Raw genomic sequence first — 20247 nt, forward strand, 5'->3', positions numbered from 1 at the left:
ATTATGAATAATGCTGAATTGCGCATGCAATAATCTCACTACAATAATCGTGCATAAAAATGCTTCATTTGTATATGAAAATGAAGGATCCTTTACTGGAGAAATACTTTTTAGAAGGTCTGAAATGGTAGAATTTAGGAAAAGGTTTGCATTTTGCTTTTGCATGTGTAGACTGCAGCATTGTTCTTTATTTGTGTTGTGATTTTTATCTTACATTACTAAATAAGCATTTGTTGAATAATCCAAATAGGTTCACATATATTAAACAAAACATAAATCACATAAGTATGGTTTGTGAGCCACCACTTATTTTTGACACAAGCCACAAATTATGGTGAAAGGAGATGCCTCAGACTTCAAGCTTAGGACATAGTTCATAAAAGTACCGTGGACTTCAAAAGCAATCGGTCAGCTAGACCAAATAAAGGTTAAATGATTTGTTGAGGTGATATCAAGAAGAAACTAACATGCTTTGGTCATAGCGTTAGGACAGGCTAAAGAAAATATTTTGGTGTGGTTGAGAGAATGGAAGTCAGGTATGGATGGATGGGGTCAAGCAAACTAATGGAATATCCTCAAATGAGCCTGAGTTATTGCTAGATGCATAAGGATGGCCAGTGCTTTAAGATTGCCAGCAAATAAATGCCAGCTCAATTGAAGATAAAGGTTCCCAGTACTTTTCATCTGGCTAAATGAATGGATGCTAGAAAAATAGAGTAGCAACCAATATCTCAGAAAATAAAGACAGAGATGGTGGTGTATTTTAGATAGGGTTTCCTTAATCCTGCTAGGAAGAAAAATTGATCTTTTTTAGAAAGTATAAATTCTAGCTTTTAATTCCATTTCCGTCCTTACGCTTTTATATGAAGTAATTTTCTATTTCTGATAACTTCCATAACTATCCAAAACACTTCTCTCCCTTAAAAAAGCAACAGGAGTATTTAAGTGAAAGGATTTATGAAGTATGTATTAGAATAATTTGGGCATTCCAAGAGCCAGGGTGGCACAAGATTTTTTTTAAAAAAATGAAATCCAGACATAGAAAAGAGATCCATTTATTCCCAGATGTTTTTGGGTGGTAGACTACAGAACCCAAACAAATTGGGTTCTAATTTTTATAGGGAGACTGGTCCTTGGTGTGAGCTTGTGGGGCCTGGGTTGCCTATGTGCTTTTTCTAGTATATCACCGTCAACAGGTCAATCTTAATTGTCTAGTCTAAATGGATCATGGGTTTTGGTTAATGGTGGAAGGATAACAGACAGTAAGAGAAATAAAGTTAATTTGGGAATATAGAATCTCTTATGCTTATTATTAAAATAAAACACTTTCTTCACACGATTCAATTTCTGGTCTGAAAACGTGCTCATCTATTCTTTCAATCCAATTCAACCATGTCTATCACCGGTAAACGGGGGAGGTAATAACAAAACAAAATTCAATTCAATTCAGCAAACCTGCAGTCTGTTTGCCCTCTACGTTGGCTCTTAAAATCCTCGCCTTCGAGGTTTCATCCAGAAAATAGTTCACGGGGCAAATTATAATACGAAGCAAGGCTTCAGACCCACAAGGCTAATAGACGGATAATTTGCAGTAAGTTACTTTGCAAACAACCCAGGCGGGCGAACAAGTTTTAGGGTGTCGTTTTGCTATATGTGCCACTGACATTGTATTTTAGCTCCTGATTTCCCTCTCTTCCCATCTAATTCCTCGCCCCGCGTGCTTATACTGCGCTTTTCGTATTTCATCGTGCATTTTGTGAGAAGAAAGTTTTCCATCCTTGGATTCTCAGAGACAGACATTTTGGCGCCTGCTTTTTTCGAACAAAACGAAGCTCGCCATTTTCAGAGGACCACATGACGGAGGGGCGACGGGGGAGATGAGAGTCCAATGAGGCAGAGGAGGGCCGGGCGTCTGCTCGGAACACGGCGTCACGTGACGTGGACCTCGGGCTGCCTGGAGGCTGGCTGAGCTGATCCGCTTAGGAGGCGCGAGAGACGAGCTGTTGAAGCTCCGGGTGTCGCGGGTGCTTTCGGGCTGCTTCTACCTTGGAGGATCCGGAGGTCCATGGCCTCGACAACGCTGGCCTGTCGCCCCTTGCTGCATGTATTCGCTAGTGGCTGAGCCTTAACTAGCAGCTTTGCTGCCAACGGAGACCTCAGTTATGTCCGCACATCTCGCGGGCTGCCGGTCGCGTCCTTTTCCCCTTTGAGTGTTGTGACTGTTCGCAGCTGAGGTCCACAAGACGCGCTGCGTTGTTTCTATGCTGTCGGAATCCGAGGGGGACTTGCACGTGTTGGGTTGGTCAGGCATTGCCAGCCTTGGGATTCTTTTCAGTCCCTCCGTCCCCTCCCTCCTTCTAGATGGCTTGCAAACATGTTAAAACGATTTCCATAACGCCGTTGGAAGGCACCAGGTCGAGGTAGGTTCAGTGCATGCTTGAAATCGCATTTCTTACTGGCATTTTCTGCAAACGCCCAGCGGCTCTTTCTCTAAGAAGCTATTGGTCTGTGGGGAAAATAATTCAAACTCAGTAGCTGGGTAATTAGGCCAAGCTAAATAACGGATACACAGGGTTTTCTATTCGTCAAAACTTCCCTGAAGAGTTCTAGAGATTTTGAAGGTTTCTACACCATGTCTAGATGTTTTGGGTTAGTCCTCAGGCTTAAGGAGAGGGGGGTTCAGCCGGGGCCCTTGGAGTTCAAAGGGGGGCCCATGAAGGGGAAATCTTTAAAAAAAACCTTTACAAAACCAATTTTTTAAAAAGAAAAGCAGCAGGTCGGTGTCTCAACCTGGACGTGCCCGGGCAGGGGTGGTGGTGGAGGACGCTGGGAGTAAAACACTCCAAAGCTGGATCAGATCAACTCATTGGAGGGCAAAAGGCAAGGAAGGAAGGAAGGCGTCTTCCTTCCCATACAGCAGCAGCGGCAGCAATGATCCATCACCTCCACTCTTTCTCCCCTTCTCCCCAGTTCTTGAAGAATGAATGAACTTCTGCTTCTCACCTGTCGAAACCCTTCATGCCAAAAGGAAGGAGGGGCCACTGTTAGCTTAGTCGGAGGATCTGTGTATGCCAGCCGTGCTAAAGGGTAACTGCCAAGAGGTGGCTTTAAAACGCAGGAGGATAAACCAGAGGAGGAGATGGGTGGGTGGGTGAGGGAAGATTCACTTTTCTTTCATTCCTATAGACTAGAGTGAATCAATCTTCTCCCAGTCAGGGAAAAAAAAAAACCATCTACTTGTGGGCTATGCGGACTCCAATGCCGCTTCTCCGTACTTCGGACTTAACTCACCCCAACCCACTTCCTAATCTGCTTCGCTGCCCTGGCAGCCCCCCTTTTCTTTTTTGTAAGGAGCCACCATGCAGGGAGTAACACGAATTCCACAGGGTGGTGGGGAGGGGGAGATGTTAATGTGTAGGTGAGGGGGCACATATTAGTCTTGTTCCAGCCCTTAATAATAATGCACAGGGTGGCCCTGTTAGTCCTAATAAAGAAAGTATCACAGCAGGTGGCAGCACTTGGCTAATCTTGGGAGGAACAAAACCTAAGTAGCCTGCTTAGGACTTGAAAGGGAGATCTGCAGGAAATCCCAAGGGCCAAAACCTGGAACTTTTCAAAAAAAAAAAAAAAAAACTGCGCTGGAAGAAGACAAGACCACCCATTTCCATATGTTATTGATAAGATAATAACAAGGTGGTGTGTGCAAATGTTAACCAGGTTAAGTTCTGCTCCAGCTTTTAATGAAGATATTACTCAGACATATATATGGATGTATTTTTCCTCTGATGATACGATTAGCATAGGAATACTAAATAAAAGGTTGTTCCCCACCCATCCAATCCATCACCACCACATTAAAAATGTTGCTTCTATTTCTTATTGACAAGGAAATGAGAGCAGGATTTTTTCCAGAAATGGAAATCCATTTTTTCCTGACTACATTATTGAATCCAAAGTTCCAAACCTTTTCTAGGAATTCCTTGATTAAGACAGTAACATTTTTGTCATGTTGTTATGCTTTTCTTGTACTGAATTTAGATTTATAATTTTTGTTCTATTCATGCATGAGCATCCATAAATATACATATAGAAATAAAATGAACCTTCAGTAAGGTTCCGATGTAATCAAAGCTTGGATACAGACATCAGGGAGACTGGGCAGCCTCTTCTGTAGCTCATGTGCCCTTTCTCACTCTCCCTTATTCCTAAAAGAATAATAATGTCCTCTTTCCTCACAAGGTTCAAGGGTGATGGATACTATTCTACCCATTCTGCCTTGCCAAGATTGAATAATGGTTTTTGTCAAAGAACTTTGCAGAGCTGCTAGTGTGTGCAAGTAGGTAAAACATTGTTAAGGCCAGCCATCTGACTTTATTTTAGCAATCTGGAATGTTAATAGTAATTTCTGTTATTGTTGATTTCTGTTAAAAGGGATTGCTATTTTTGTCTCAATTTTTTGTTTCTATCTCAATACTGACATGGATAACTCCCTTGCACATTTATCCTCCCAGCAATCTAGTATAGGAGATGTGCTTACAGGAACATGGGAAATATATGAGCTTGCCACAATGTCCCACAGCAATCCAGTTTTGTCTTGTATTCCAGTTAGGCAATGGTCTTAGAAATGATACAGTCTGTAAAAGAGATGTTTAGTTATCCTTTTCCCCCTTCCTGGAATGGAATTGAGAAAGACCTTGTGGTTAAACCTCAGAGATTGAGGGTGACATGGGGTGGAGAGGGATGCTGTCTTGGTTCACACATTGTAATAAGCCATAATGTGGCTTGTTTGGGTTGGCACAACTTGCTAAATTGTTCCTTCTAATTTGGCAGCCATGGTACATTACTTACTGTTGCACAGGAATCCTGCTAAACGAGTAGAAAAGCAGTATGTACACTGAGTAAATATTCTGGAACATGTAGATAAGTAATCCATGGCCTAATATTACATGTGAACCAAAACGAAGTATAGAATGTATTATTTTGCATTGTGCAGTGCAATGAAAGCAAGTTTAACAAAATTAAATGTTTTTTCTTTTTCTTGCCTTATCAGTTCTCAAAAGTGCCTTGAACAAAGTTAGACACCTTACCAGCAACATGGTGCTATCGTTTCTTTTGCTCATCTTTGCCTTGTCCATAGCCTCTTCCTGGTCTGATGACATTCTCTACCATGACTATTGTATTATTGGGGCTGGCCCTTCAGGCTTGCAGATGGCCTATTTCCTTCAACATGCAGGTCGGAACTATGTTGTCTTTGAACGTAGAAATACACCAGGGTACTTTTTCACCTTGTATCCCCGTCATCGAAAATTGATCAGCATCAATAAACGTTACACTGGCAAATCAAACAGTGAATTCAACCTTCGCCATGATTGGAACTCATTGCTTAGCCACAATAACCAACTGCTTTTTCAACACTACTCTCAGGATTTCTTCCCTGATGCTGATTCTATGGTGCATTATCTGGCTGATTTTGCTTCCAAACTAGACCTCCATGTGCACTATAACACATCCATTGTACTTGTGATGCTGGAAAAAGATCTTAATGCTTGGAATGGTCATTACTTCATCCTCAGAGACCAAAATGATCAGAATTACAAATGCAGGTAAATGGTGAAGAACTTCATCTGCTTATACAAAAATGTCATATTCCATGGAAGCTCCCATAATAAAAATGCAGGTGTTCTTAATTATTAGTATTGTGCATGCATAAACCATCTTTTGGGTACTGAAGTGCCAATACATATTTCAGAGAGACCCCTTTCAAGATACAGCTGGGTACCTAAACACACCCACATTCCATTCCTTTACTCCCCAACATAACTTTCCCTACAGACGTCCATTTGGAATATGGACAAATTGCTGAAGGTGACAGATCTGTCAGTGAGATGTGAGCTGGTTAATTTATTCTAAGACATTTCAGAAAGTCTAGTGGTCTGAAATGCAGCAGCAGGCATGGTGAGCAATCCAGGAGATTCCACATTATCCTCATGTTGAAAGAGCTGCACTGATTGCTTGTGGGACATAATTCAAGGTCCTTCCTGTGGTATATGAAGCATTACATGGCTTAGCTTCAAATGACAATTAGTCCATCCTGTGCACTGAGTTCCTCAATAGGACACTCTCCCATAGTTTTGATTATCAAGAATTATCATCTTTTCTACAGTGAGACTTTATATAGTTACTGAGAGTGGGGAGTGTATAAATCTTTAAGTAACATGATTGAGAAAGATTATTTTTCTGTATAGTTTACAATTTTGTAAAGTCTTATATTATCCCTTTGTGCCAATTTTTCTCTTTTCTTTCACCAGTAACTGAACTCTTATCTTTTCTACTAATTAAAGTTACTTTAAACATGCTGGATCAGTTGCGTTGCCTGTTTTGTTTCTAGTTTTGTTTGCCTTGTTTGCAATCACAGCAACAAAACTTTCAGTATAGTCACATCAAATGTTTTTAGAAGTAGAGAATGGAAAATATAGTAGCTGTTTTCTAATCAAACTCTTTTAGTAGCCTGAACATAGATTTTCACTCCATTAAATTATACTGCAGTATGAAAATACTCTTTTCAGCCTGTTTCTAGTAATTGCTATAGTATGATCTTTTGCTTGTTCTCCCACTAAATTGATAAGTAAAAATGGCTATCCTACTCTAAACTATCTGAGATCGAATTTTTGTGGTTTTGGATTTCTCTCTTTATAAATCAGTTTTTTGCTGCACAGCTTTTTTGCTGAGATAAGAGTTTGGTGATTTTGTGAAGCATGTAAACAGCACTAGAGAAAGGTATTTTGACATACAATGTGACTGACCATAATCAAAATGCTTTTTCTCTATTTTAGTGTTCTTTTGGTGGCCACAGGTATGTGGGTTCCTCACGAAGTGAACTTTCCAGGTTCAGAATATGTTGAAGGTTATGAATCTGTGTCAATCGATCCAAAAGATTTTGTTGGACAGTCTGTATTGATCTTGGGTCGGGGAAATTCTGCCTTTGAAACAGCAGAGAACATTCTGGGTGTCACCAATTTTGTACACATGGTAGGCCGATCTCGAGTTCGTCTTTCTTGGGCTACTCATTACGTTGGAGATCTGAGGTAAGACTTCATATTCATATGTTTTGCTTTTTCATTGTAACCTATTAATATTTTGCCATATTTTTCATTACGTCCATTCTTTTCCCTCCATTTAAGTTATACATGTCTGAGGTGATTCTTTAGTTGGCTTAATGAATCAAGCTAGATTCATTTTGAATTCTAGCCTTTCTAATATTTCTATAAACTGGACTGTTGTATAATTCTAAGGAATCTGTCCCTCATTCCATCTCCCATATAGATCCTCTTGCTTCTGGATTTTAGTAAGCCTTTTGTGCAGCCATATCATTGTCTACTGCTGGATTGCGCTTCTTTGCTGGAATAGCTTCCAGTTGTTGTCTGTAATACCTCCGTTTTTAGGAACTCCACCCACTTAGAGCTCCTCTTCCTGCTAACTTCTCCAGTGACGGAATCCTACTCTCTGTTCATTAAAATCTTTCATGAAGTCCAAGATATGCTTTCAATTGTACTCAATTTCCTTTCAAATAATAACTACATTTTCTAATTTAAGTGTGCTTTTTGGTTTGCATCATATCAAGAATAACTGATTCTTATACCTTTGTTGACTCTGAAGGAAAAGCTGTTAAGAGGAGAAATCAATAATTTTCTGGAAGGATTGTGCTTTTCAGAATTCATCTCCCAACAGATGTTGGAACAACGTGTTTCCTACCATTTGGGGGTGGGGGTAACCCCGCAATTTGTTTTTTGAGGAAGGCACATCATCTTGGTTGGTCCAGTAAACAGAGATTAACTCTGCCTCTCTATTCTGGCTTGAGTAGAATGTAATATTATTTCAGAAGAACAGGCAGGCCAACATGAGACAGTTGGGGGGAGTGTTGTATAGACTAATAATTCAGACTGCCATATGCCAAACAGCCCATTTTTGCCCACTTTTTCTCTAGCAACCAGCCCATATGCAGCATCTATTTTGTTTGATAACAGTACTGCCCTGTGCTATCATTCCAAGCCTGATCTCCCTTTTCATGCCTGTCCCTCTCTTAACTGCTTAGACTTAAAGTAAATAGATCAGCAACTCTTTGAAGAACCTGGCAGAAGCATTTTGGTCACTGCTATTTGTTATAGAGTGGACCTTTTATTTTTGGTCTTCAATGAACAAGATATGGAATATCTGTGAGAGAAATATGGTATGAACAAGTACAGACCCGTAAGTGAGATATGCTTGATTTCAGTAAGACATAAAGTTGACATTTTGGGGGTTGGGGATGATGATGATCTCAAACAAGTCTGCTATAGCATGAAGCCCTTGCCACTTAATGTTATGGACCATAATCTATCATGTTGATCCAATGTGGGTTGGTATATTTTTCAATCTCCCTGTTTAAGACTGAGAAAGAAGGTTTAACTCAAAGTCACCCAAATAGCTTCTGCATCTAAAGGAAGACTAGAACCTACCAACCTTTAGTCTAGTACCTTAACTCCTATGCTACAGAAAGATGGCCATTCACACCTTTTTAGTGTGAGTAGATTCAGGAAGTAATTTTTTTGATTATAACACGTGATTGTAAACCCTCATAAGAAAAAATAAAATAAAACCAAGACTGCTCCCTCACTTATTCTTTATGGTCTTCCACAAGGCATTCTGTTTTGTTACATTTTTAATCATCTTCCTAGTATATTTACAAAAGAAAATATAATAATTTGAAGTAAAACAAAAGTAATGTTTTCTCCATCAAAATACTAAAACTAACATAGGACATAATAGCAACACAGGAAGCTGCTTCATACCTAGCCAGAGAGCTTCTATATTTAATTTAGAATTGCTAAAATGAGTGGCAGCCATTTTTCTAAGTATGGCATGTAAAATTTACATCCCACTTATTGTTTCTTTCTTTCTTCCTTAGAGCAATTAACAATGGGCTCTTAGATACATACCAGTTGAAGTCTTTGGATGGACTTATAGAAGGTGATCTAGAAGACTTAGTTCTCATCAAAGACAGAAAAGGAAAGCTGCATATCACCCTTCGGTACTATTTGGAGAACAGCAATAGCAGTGACCCAGAATCTGTCACTCTTCCACAGGATGAATTAGACAACTTTGCCACTCGTGCACCTTATGACCGTGCCATTCGCTGCCTGGGTTGGAAGTTTGACTTTGCCATATTCAACAAGTAAGATGGGATTGCTTCTAATGTAACAGAGAGATAGGATGTTTGAAAGAGTTGATATCAGGAGTGTCAAACTCACAGCCCACGGACTGGATGCATCACATGCTGGCCATGGTCACCCCCATTTTAGCAAAGGGGGGAAAACTTGCAATACATCACATGATGACAACGTATCATTGTGAGTTTGACACCCTGGTTGATATGTATAGATAAGTATGTGGCATGGATGGAACTTTCTGAGTCGCAAGTCAAACAAAACATCATGCAAAATGCTTTCCCATCTTTTATTAAATGTAATATTTGCAGTATTTTATAATGATCTATTTCACGTTGGCAAAATTAGTTTTCCATAGTTTGGAGATTTGACTAAAGTGCTTAGCTATTCCCATGACATTTTCTTTTATCCTTCAAGGACTGCATGAGCAGTAAATTGTTCTTCTATCTTTTTTTTTTTTCTCATGCAGCCATTTTGTTGTTCCTATCCCTTAATTCAGTCTAAAATAAAATAACAATTAATTGGTTTCCATTATTGCTTTAAATGTTTTAAATAGAACAAGATTATTATGTCACATATGAAACTTGCTTTGGTCTCCTTTAAAAAGCCAGTAGCTCTGCAGTTTGGGGTGCACTTATCTAAATATAATTGCATCATAATTCTGTTTAATTTCAGCGCAGCAATGTATGGGTATACTTTGGTTCTGTGCCCGAATTATAATATGTCTGGTTGTCAAGAAATTAAACTATAGCTCTCCAGAGCTCGTGACCCAGAGCCCCTCCTTTGGCAGGCAGCTCTTTCAGCCAGTCCCCAGAGATGAAAGGGAACTGAAACCTGAGTGGCAGGGCGTCAGGGTAAAGTAAAGAGTGGGGGCTGCTCCAGGCAAGTGGGAGATGTCCTAGGAGCCCCATGCAGGTTGCACTTGCACTTCTTCACTTGGGTGCTGAAAATCCTGCTTGAATTCTGGTAAGGAATACTGTCTACTTACAACCTAAGAGCTCATGTAACAACCATAACCAGGAGTGCCAGTCATTGAGAGAAGCAGTCACAAAGGGATCTTGCATAATAACCACTTTGCTCACTGACTGAGATTTTGGCCCTAGTTGTGGTTATAGGTCAAGGACTACTTGTAATGAAGGACCTGCAGCTCAGGCATAAGGATACCCAAGGTAACACGGTTGATATTATCTATCTTAAACATACATTTAGATAGTTGCCTTATGCCGAGAAAAAGTATCACTGGGAAAGAGATATTTCTTGAGCCTTTTAACATGGTCTCAAGATCAGAGCTCATACATTGTCCCTTCTATTGAAATCTGTGAAGTCAGCCAGACTCCATTCTCGATGAGTTTCTCTCCCCACTCCTCCCTAGGTCTCTTGGTTTGATGCATGGCAAAGGCAGTAAGAAGAAGTATCCTTTGATCAAGCCCAGCTATGAAGCCAAAGCTACTCGAGGTCTCTTTCTTCTCGGAACTGCAAGCCACTCAGTGGATTTCAGGAAATCTGCTGGTGGTTTTATTCATGGCTTCCGATACACAGGTGAGTTTTCGACATGGGTAGAAAGTGAATGTGAGCAAGCTCAGCAGTGACATTGTTCTGGTACTTGAGGCCCATCTCTCTTTTTTTCCTTTTAGCAAATTATTCCATTCTTTTTTCCATTTATCAACAGAAATAAAATAATGCGTTTTTTCAGCAATACCTTTTCTATTGTACACAATGATGAAAGTAGCAAATGCAAATGAAAAACACAACTAAATTTCAGCTTCAAAAGCCAATTAGCTATTATGCAACATATAAGCATTACACTGCCAAATACTTTTTTACGTATTGTAATAATATTGAAATTACAATTTCAATATGCCATAAAAGAAAATGGGTGGGAAAGGAAAAATAATATTCAGGTAGTACATTTACAACAGTTACCCACTATATCAAATATTCTCTAATCTTTCTCATTATTGCTACAAAGAAAAGCATTTTCTGGATGTCTCAGGAAATATTTGTGGTACTCCTGATATTTTTAAGCTAATTTCTGGCATCCCTCATCAGTTTTGGGAAGGACTCCCCAACAATGGTTGTGATATTACTAAATCTATCAGATGTGAAAGCCAATAAAGACTCAGAAATCTGAATTTGTAACTTCAAGAGTCAAAGAATAATGTAGTAACAGCATTATCCACCTTTTATCTTCTGCCTGCTATAATGTAAAACTATGCCAAATAGTAAGCTTTTTGGCTGTAGCCCAAAATTCACTTGTACATTTCAGTGGTCTTATTATTAGGGCAGTTCTCTTAGCATGTAATATTAAACGATAATATCTGCCTCTTTTGTTCTTCCCCCATTATCCAGCCCGTGCAGTTCATCGCTTACTAGAAGTCCGTCACCACAAAGTGCCCTGGCCAGCCTCCAACAATCCGGTTGTGCAGTTAACAAATGCTATTGTCAGGCGGGTGAATGAGGCATCTGGGCTCTATCAGATGTTTAGCGTGTTGGCAGACATCATTTTGCTGAAAGAGTGAGTGAACAGTGATACTCAGGGTTTTCTCCTTTAGAAACAGTGAATGGAATTGGTTAATTCCTGTGAGTAGAACTTCTGCCAAGCATAACCAAGAGGGAACTCATCCTTTTCTTCCTTCCCCTTCTTTGCCACTTTCATGACTCTATGAGTCCTCCAAGCCTGCTCTAAAGCAGCAGTCCCCAACCTTTGTGGCTGGGCGGCCTACCTGGAAAAGGGGTGAGGGGAACCAGGCTGTGCGAGCGGAGGCCTGCCTCTTGCACAGGTGGAGCTGCCCACTGCTCATGTGAATGGAGCTGCTCACATATGTACACCGGCCTACCTCTCACAAGGCCCAATTCCAAATAGGCCGTGGCCCAGTAGGGAGCCACGGCCCAGGGATTGGGGACCTCTGTTCTAAAGGGTTCATAATACCTGTAAAGTAGGTTCTGAGAGGCATAAGACCTGCCTTATCCATACAAGTAGTTTTCTATTCCTCCAATAACCGATTCTACCCAGTTTTTCCATAACAATCCTGTAAGGTAGATTGGGTAGAGAGTAATTGATTGGTCCAAAGTACAAGTCATTACTAGATTTAGTATTTAACTTGTCTTTCCAATTTTAGTTGTTAACCAAGTTACTTTGATTCTTTTATAATTAACACTCCTTCATGCTAAAGAGGACTGCTCTAAAACTGATCCTTTGAGAAGGATGTATCCGTGCAAAGGTTTATTTATATAGTGGGATTGATTCTAGTCACACAATTTTGTTCAGCCGAATTCCAAATCCAGTGAATGAACTAAAAGATTCAAGCAAGAGCATAATCAAAGTTTTTCTGTACTTTACAAAGCTGTTCCTTGTAATATTACGGTACTCTAATCCTTAGGTCATTAACATACAATTGACAGTGGTCAGATCTCTTTGAAGTACAGAGTTTAGCCAAGGGTACCACCATAGCTGATGCTTGATAATCATGGAATAAAGCAGAATTTCAAATTAGTTCCAAATGCTGAAGTAGCTATGGAAGAAAATGCAATCCCATTTTTAAAAAATCCTAGTTCCAAATGCTGAAGTAGCTATGGTAGAAAATGCAATCCTATTTTTAAAAATGCAATCCTATTTTTAAAAAATCCTTTGCAATCAGTTAACTGAACACATCAATATTAGCCAACTTGCCTTGTTGTATTTGAAATTGATTTGTTTGATTGGTCCTAGGAATGCTACAAAATTTGAATACCTGGAGGAGTATCCAATTGGAGTCCTACAAGACCTGGAATGGCGCACAGGAAGAAAGGTGCAGGATGGACTTTTTGTCATTGTGATGGAGTATGGAAAGAACTTCTCTGGTCCCGACAAGGATGTCTTCTACTATAACCGTGCAGTAGGAGAGCCAGAGCATGCTTGGCAGTCTAACTTCCTGCATCCTGTAATTTATTATTATAAGCAACTTCCCACTGGTAAGCATTGTATTTTTTTTATTCCTTCTCCACTAATTACAGTGTTTTGTATAACATTAAAAGTGTCAGAAAGTTGAATGTATTTTAGTATGGTTTGCATAGCTTGATTGTGTGCTGAGGTTGATTTATATAGCTAGGATAGCATTCAGGAGGCATTAGGGAGGCAGTGATAGACACAGCAAAAAAGTGATCAGAGACAATTTTGACCACTTTGGATATGTTTTTATGTGTATTTTAACTGTTGATAGTTTTTAACTTGTTGGTTTTGATTGTGGTTGGCCTGTACCCAGCCCAGGACACAATATAAATAAAATGCTTTTTAAGGAAAGAAATTTCTCATGCTTTTACTGTTTTTTTCTTTGGACAGCACTTGATAGATAAGAAATTGATTCATGACCTACAAACTATTTTTTTTCCTTTGCCCCAGACTTTTCCAAGGGTCTTCAACGACTTATGGCAATCCTTTTATTCTTTAAAAACTAGTAATTTCACTACCACCCCAAAAAAGGGGCACATGGGGAACATATCCCTCTCATAATGAGGCACTGATGAGATCCCTTAAATATTGGATATAGACATTTTAGTCAAGAGGAAAAAGGGTCATGTAAACTGAATAGGCCTTATCCTTGTACACTTTGTCCATGTCCTTACAATCTCCAAGGCAATAAAAAACCCCAAACCCGTCAAATTATAAGGAAAAATAATTGCTCAAACTGCATCTCTTGCAGTAAATGAGCAATTTTATTTGGAAATAATTATATACATTTTTAATGTGTATATATCTTGTTTATAGTCTTCTCTCAATTATGAAGTGATTTGGTGAGTACCATGACAACTGTATAAATAGAGTATGTTTTAGCTGGTTGTGTTATGCAAATTACAATTTGACTGAAAGAATGAGTAAATAATATGTGGATGCTATTTTAATCCAGGGAGGGGTAGAGCAGGTAAACATACTCAACCGGCACCAAAATACTGTCTTTTCTAGTAATATCATCTGCTGTCATTTTTAGTTCTCCTATTGCCTCTGAAAAACCAAAAAAAATCTTAGTGTACCTCATGCTTGCAAGGAGGTACCTCACATTAGGAAAATATAACTTGTTTGTGGAATTCTTGGTGCTCTGAATTTCGTTGTTTGCGTGTAGATGTTTCATTGCCCAATTAGATAACATTACCAATTATGTAACTTAATCAGGTAATGGAACATCTACACGCAAACAACCAAACTCAGAGAGCACCAAGGACTCCATAGTTCAGCCCTGAGCTACAAATATTCTCTTGTTCTTTTCTTTAATTGTCCTTTTGTTGTTGAATGTTAACTTGTAAAGCGAATTTCTGCAATCCAAGACTCTCTAGAGCAGGGGTCTCCAACCTTGGCCACTTTAAGACTTGTGGACTTCAACTCCCAGAATTCCTCAGCCAGCTTTGCTGAAGTCCACAAGTCTTAAAGTGGCCAAGGTTGGAGACCCCTGCTCTAGAGAGGGAGTGAAACTCTCAGCTTCCCAAATTAGTTTCTTGCCCATTGTTTTACTTTGTGCGCTCTCTCTCTCTTCCCGATAGAACGAGAAATGAGACTTTGCCCACCAGATTGGCCCTTGCCTCGCCCAGACGCAATCCATCATATTGTGGAAGATTTCCTGACTGACTGGACTGCACCAAATGCACATGTCCTCCCACTGAGACGTTTCTTGGAGAATTGCCTTGAAACTGATTTGCGCAGATTCTATGCAGGTATTCTGGGAACTCGTTAGGAATGAATCCTTAGGGAATAGCAGGCAGATAGGTTAGGTAACCATTACATTCCTTTCAGCCAAGATCTATGTTTACACATAATCAAAGTGGGTCTGTCTCTTGATCTTTGTGGAGTCCTTGGAAGGTAATAGTACCAGAGATATTGCAGTGAATTCATGATCACCTGAAATGAGCACAAGATTAAAAAAGGACAATTTGGACTTACAGCTAAAATATTTGTACTGAGAACTGCATATTAAAACTGGATTTAAGAGCTTTGTTTGTACTAGATTTCTGTGGATTTCCTGGCAAGAGCTTTATTTCTCTGGATTAGCATGCTAAAGGCAAAATGGTTTTTTTCAGACGTGTCATAAATACTAGTAAAGATATTTGCATATCTCTTTTCAGTCAAGGACTCCAGAAAGTCACAGTACCTGTTATGGGGAGATTGTAAACTCACAAGTCTCGTTCATCCATCTCCAGAGTTTGAACACTGAATGTGCAAAGATCTTCACATCTCTGTGCCCAAAGAAGCACATAGACATTTCTGTTTAGTTTTAGCTCTTGGGCAGACAAGCACAAACATATTGAGCTACATTTTGCCTGTACATTGTCTGTTTATGTTTCCTAAAAGAATAAGCTACATGTTTGGTTTGATATGGACCTATTACAATATATGAATACAGCTACCATATTTTACAGCTAAGCGTTAGTTGTGTTATACTTACAGCACAATGGACTCTGTAATACATCTACCCCACAAGCCAGAGAACTATTTAGAAGACAACAACGTCCATGTTTTTATATCAGAAAAGCAAAAAGTATAATTTATGGGGTGCTTCATATAGACCACCAACATTTTTTGAGTGTCCCCAAAACCCTCTTAAAGAATGAAATTAGCTAGTATACTGGGTCTTTTTGCATTTAGAGACAATTTGGCAGTTTTAATTGGTGCCTAAAGCCTTGTAGATGTTTTAAGGTACTGATTGTACCCTTTAAACTTCCTCCCCAGATGGGCATTTTTGAGGTATGAGCTCAAAATACCATGTAAAATCTGATGCTACTCTTATTTAACAAACTTTACCCAGATGTCCTTTATAAGATGAGATTTCAGTGAGCATTGACATTGACATATACACTTCACAATCTTAAGGATTGGAAAGTTGTGTTACTGATTTTTTTTTTAAGCTGAACTTCTGAGTCTTGAAAAACTGCTAAGTGGGTGATAACATGAGACTTTTCTCAACCCATTGTTTAATTCTTTTTCTGGTATGGAGTATAATTATATCTCAGAGTGGGTTAGCCTCTAACAATATTTCCCATTTCCTTATAATAGAGGCTTAAATGAACTCAGATTGTTGCTGATTCACATACTGTAGGAATCTTTGCTGGAGTTAGCAGATCAATTACAAACTAAGAACCATAATCTACTCAGCGGGTAAAAATGCTATTAGTGCTCACTACCATTCTGTTTCAGTTTTTGGATGTAACAATCTGTAAAGCATGCAATAGAGATCACTTTTTCCCTGTTTGTACAGAATCCTGCTTTCTGTTTGCCTTCACTCACTTGAAGCTGCCTCCCTTCTGCCAGCAAGGATACATGAGAAAGCAAGGGCTTGTGGGAACTGAAAAGCTTCAGCATCACAGAATAGCAGCACAGTTGATTGAACATACAGCTATGAAGTCTCAAGGTGAACAAGAGAGTGGTGCTATGCAATCCCACAACCAGCTGCTGACAAGTACAAAGATATCTAGTCATCAGCTGCAACATCTTACAACCACCAAGGATGAACTTTAGCTTCCACCCAACTATTTCAAAATTCACAAGCGTTACAGCCACAATACATGGCAAAGATCTGCAGAGGAGCTCCAGCAACCAGTATTCCTAACCATTCCTAGATGAGGACCACATCTCATCCATACCATGTTCTTGCACAAATTTGCAGATCTTTATAAACACGAATGTTTACTTTCCTGGGTGGGAATGAACAGATGAGACTTTAATGGATACCGTTAGCCTCTAGAGGTGGAAAATTTTACGCATTTGAGAAGAGTGATGTTTCTAGGCCAGTAAGAGTTAATAGCTGATCCTGGCTCTTTTTATACCAGGTTTTCAAGATGCACTGTTGTTGTCATTAGTGTGTTCTGTAGAACTGGCATTGTTGAATGCCAGTCTGCTTATTTCAAGACAGAATGTTCTTGCATATTAACAGAGTATCACTTCTGTTTGCACTATGCCCCACTTAATTGAGTTTAGTCAAGTGTTTCCTATTTTATGCATTTTTCATATTTTTTTAAGGTAAAAGAGGTCTGTACTTTTTTGCACCTTTACCTCCAATGCATCGATTACTCTGACTTCCATTGAGTTGTGTGTAACAAACTGTAAATAATCCAAGCTCATTTCTTACTTATATCTTCTATCTGCTTGGCGGATAGAATGAGTAACATTCATACATTTTTTTCTTGTCTCAGCAGAGCGCATAAGAAATCCTTGTTTGGATTCCTGTCACACATTGCCTCAAGATGATGCCCTCCAGATTCATGAACTACATTTCCCAAAATTCTCAGCCATACATTGCCATGGCTAAACATTAAGGAAGGAAAAAAAATTATCAAATTAAACAAGGAGGACCAAAGTTTTGGGATAGTTCTGCAATTCGTTGGTTAGAGATGAGAGATACATTCCAATGTGTTTGAAAGTATAAAATTAGAAGATAGATAATACTGGGTTAGATAGGCCAATGGTATTCCTGAACACAAATTAGGAGTATTTATACAAGTCCAAAAAGATATTTGATATCACTTCTACCAGACATTTTTGGTTTGGTCGTATTAACATATGTGAAGATCATACAATTCTGTAATATAGGAAAAGTGTTAGAGAAGGAATTAGCTCCATTACCAAGCTAGAAACTAGTGTAAACCTCATTTAAATGATACTGATTCATACCGAGCTACCTCCGTTATTCAACCATATTACATCTATCTTCATTCTTGCCTCTTATTGTCCAGATATTGTTGCTATTTCCTAAATGTGTATGATCAGCACAGAAAACCTGAATGGAACATAATCCACTCCAGCTCAAGCATGAATATTCAATGACATACTTTGCATGGCTGATACTCAGATTAATATGAATATGCAATTGCTTTGGGAGTTAAGACTGGATATTAGTATGGTTTATTAAGCAAGGTTTGAGCTGTATGCAAGCCTTTTTCCCCCCCCCCCAAAGGTCAGATTTTGCTACTGTTCCACAGAAAGCAGTGATATCTTGTTCTTTTCAGACTACCATATACTTACCATATACCTTATTCATTAAATATTCAGACATTTACAATAATTCCAAGGAGGAAAATGACAATTGCAGCTCCTTCATTTTGAGAATATTTGTCTTTTACAGAACAGTATTTTTATTAACTTAAAATACTTGTCAAGTTAATAAAATTAATCAGTGTAATTTAATTATGCAATAACTGGTGTACATTTATACTGTCTATATTTTGTACAGTTGTATTCTTTTGGATAAATCTTTTAAACTTTGTTGCTTGTATCCTGACAATTTATATAGACTGTTTTCTAGTATGATTTGATTGCTTATTGTACCCTATGATTATTATTAAGTGTTGTACCTTATGATTCTTGACAAATGTATCTTTTCTTTTATGTACACTGAGAGCATTTGCACCAAGACAAATTCCTTGTGTTCCCAATCACACTTGGCCAATAAAGAATTCTATCTATCTAAAACATTTTTATTTTATCATGAAACTAACAGCAGTAGGGTTTATGAAGTGGGAAAGACTCAAGAGCCTTTCAATCTTTCAGGATACAGATATGGTAGTTCTCAACTTACAACTGTATTTGGGCTCAGAATTCCAGTCACATATAATAGTGGTTATTAAGTAGATCACTACAGGACTGCGCCTGACTTTACAACCTTTTTAGTGGTGGCCATTAAGCAAACCTGTTCTCACTAATGGTTACTACAGAAATTAAAAGTAAATGCTGAAACCCAGCAAAACCCATCAAAAGTCACAGTGAAATGACTGGGATGCTGCAAATGCGTCTAAATGTGAGCTGGTTGCCAAGTGCTCAAATACAACCAGGACCAGGAGGGGTGCAGCCATCAGAACTTCAAAAATGGATTGTAAAATGCTTGGGGAGATCCACTGTAACTTCAGCCAGTAGCTAAGCAAAGACTACCTGTAGGTCCAAAAAAAAATTCAGAACAGAGCAATCTTTTGTGAGGTCCGAAAACAACCAAAAAAAGTGGCACATTGCCCTGTTGCATTTCCCCACACAAAGCATTAACATTTTGAATTAGACAATCGTTTCTTCAAAATCTTTATTTGTGGTACAGGTAGATCCAAACATATTTTAAGTGTTTACTTTTAAAAAGATTTAGAAACTAAAAATTTAACCACATGCTATTAGCTTGTCCATTTGTTTTTGTGTCCATATTTTTGTGTCTGTTTTTGCATTCAGGCTTTAATGCTGCAATATTTTCTTGGATATGAATGCAGAGCCATTCCCAAAGGCACCACTGAACTGTAATTCTTAAAAGACAATTCAGAATATAGGAATAAGCTGTGATTATATTTAATTTAATATATTTAATTTAAATAATTACATTTTGTATTTCATTAATATATTTTTATATCACCCAGACTAGTTGGAATGTAGTTATGGCTTACTATTCAAAAATGAAGTGCCTCCTTTGGCCCCAAAAAGGTATTAGGCACATAAGGACTAAAAATTAGTTCCATTTTGCCTTTTAAAAGAAAGAATTTAAATACTGCAATTCTGCAAAAGCAGCCCTGGAGCAACATTGTTGAAAACTATGTAATGCTGTTGTAGTAGTAACAGTAGGAAAAGCCCCTTCACTGGACATTTAATAAAATAATAATAAACTACATTATAACAATGCAAGTTTCATAAAACCAGTAAGCAGTTTGCAATACGATGAAGTGATGACTTAACTAATGCATAGCTTTTTAAATTAAATTATATAACAGCTATTGTACAAACTTAGTGGTGTTTCTTATATTGAAACTTGGCAAGTATAGTACCTACATGAAATGCATAATGCACAGAAACTCATTTTTATAGCTACCTAGTTCACTGGAGGCAACTTGGGGCAGCACAAAAATTATATATTGAAATCTCTCTCACATATACGCGCCCTCACAGGAAAAGAATATGACCTCATAATATCTTAAAAAACAATATCCTAATCGAAGGGAGAATTTTTAAAACAATGCTCAACAACGGAGCCGTTATCTTTCTCCCGTGTTAATAGATTTTATTAAGTGCCATGCTGTTCATAATATAAATTCATGCAATTCGGTGCAGATTGTTTGC

The 20247-nt window shown here is 38.5% G+C and overlaps 1 protein-coding gene across 3 annotated transcripts; it reads left to right on the forward strand.

Moving 5' to 3' along the window:
- The first annotated feature begins 1956 nt into the window (after positions 1-1956).
- On the forward strand, positions 1957-18427 carry FOXRED2 (FAD dependent oxidoreductase domain containing 2). Of its 3 annotated transcripts, XM_026695653.2 has the most exons (11): positions 1973-2420; positions 4240-4336; positions 5051-5603; positions 6834-7085; positions 8945-9211; positions 10576-10742; positions 11553-11718; positions 12913-13154; positions 14715-14885; positions 16424-16576; positions 17361-17619. In XM_026695653.2, exons 3-11 carry the CDS (start codon positions 5095-5097, stop codon positions 17471-17473), a joined length of 2040 nt encoding a protein of 679 aa, XP_026551438.2. In that variant the 5' UTR covers positions 1973-2420; positions 4240-4336; positions 5051-5094; the 3' UTR covers positions 17474-17619. The 3 variants fall into 3 exon arrangements, with proteins under 3 accessions (XP_087790954.1, XP_026551438.2, XP_087790953.1); XM_087934828.1 differs by lacking the exon at positions 4240-4336 and having other exon boundaries at positions 1957-2420; XM_087934827.1 differs by lacking the exon at positions 4240-4336 and adding an exon at positions 2971-3087 and having other exon boundaries at positions 2322-2420; positions 16424-18427.
- The last annotated feature ends 1820 nt before the right edge of the window (positions 18428-20247 follow it).

This window comes from Pseudonaja textilis, chromosome 5, assembly GCF_049901715.1.
Source record: "Pseudonaja textilis isolate UNSWEBS1 chromosome 5, rPseTex1.2, whole genome shotgun sequence".
NCBI classification, from domain to species: Eukaryota; Metazoa; Chordata; class Lepidosauria; order Squamata; family Elapidae; genus Pseudonaja; species Pseudonaja textilis.

What these genes read in the sequence shown, in the direction of transcription:
- FOXRED2 (XM_087934827.1), top strand. An exon ending in CATTACGTTGGAGATCTGAG is followed by an intron (nt 7,086 to 8,944) that starts GTAAGACTTCAT and finishes TTTCTTCCTTAG; the next exon opens with AGCAATTAACAATGGGCTCT. An exon ending in TCATGGCTTCCGATACACAG is followed by an intron (nt 10,743 to 11,552) that starts GTGAGTTTTCGA and finishes CCCATTATCCAG; the next exon opens with CCCGTGCAGTTCATCGCTTA.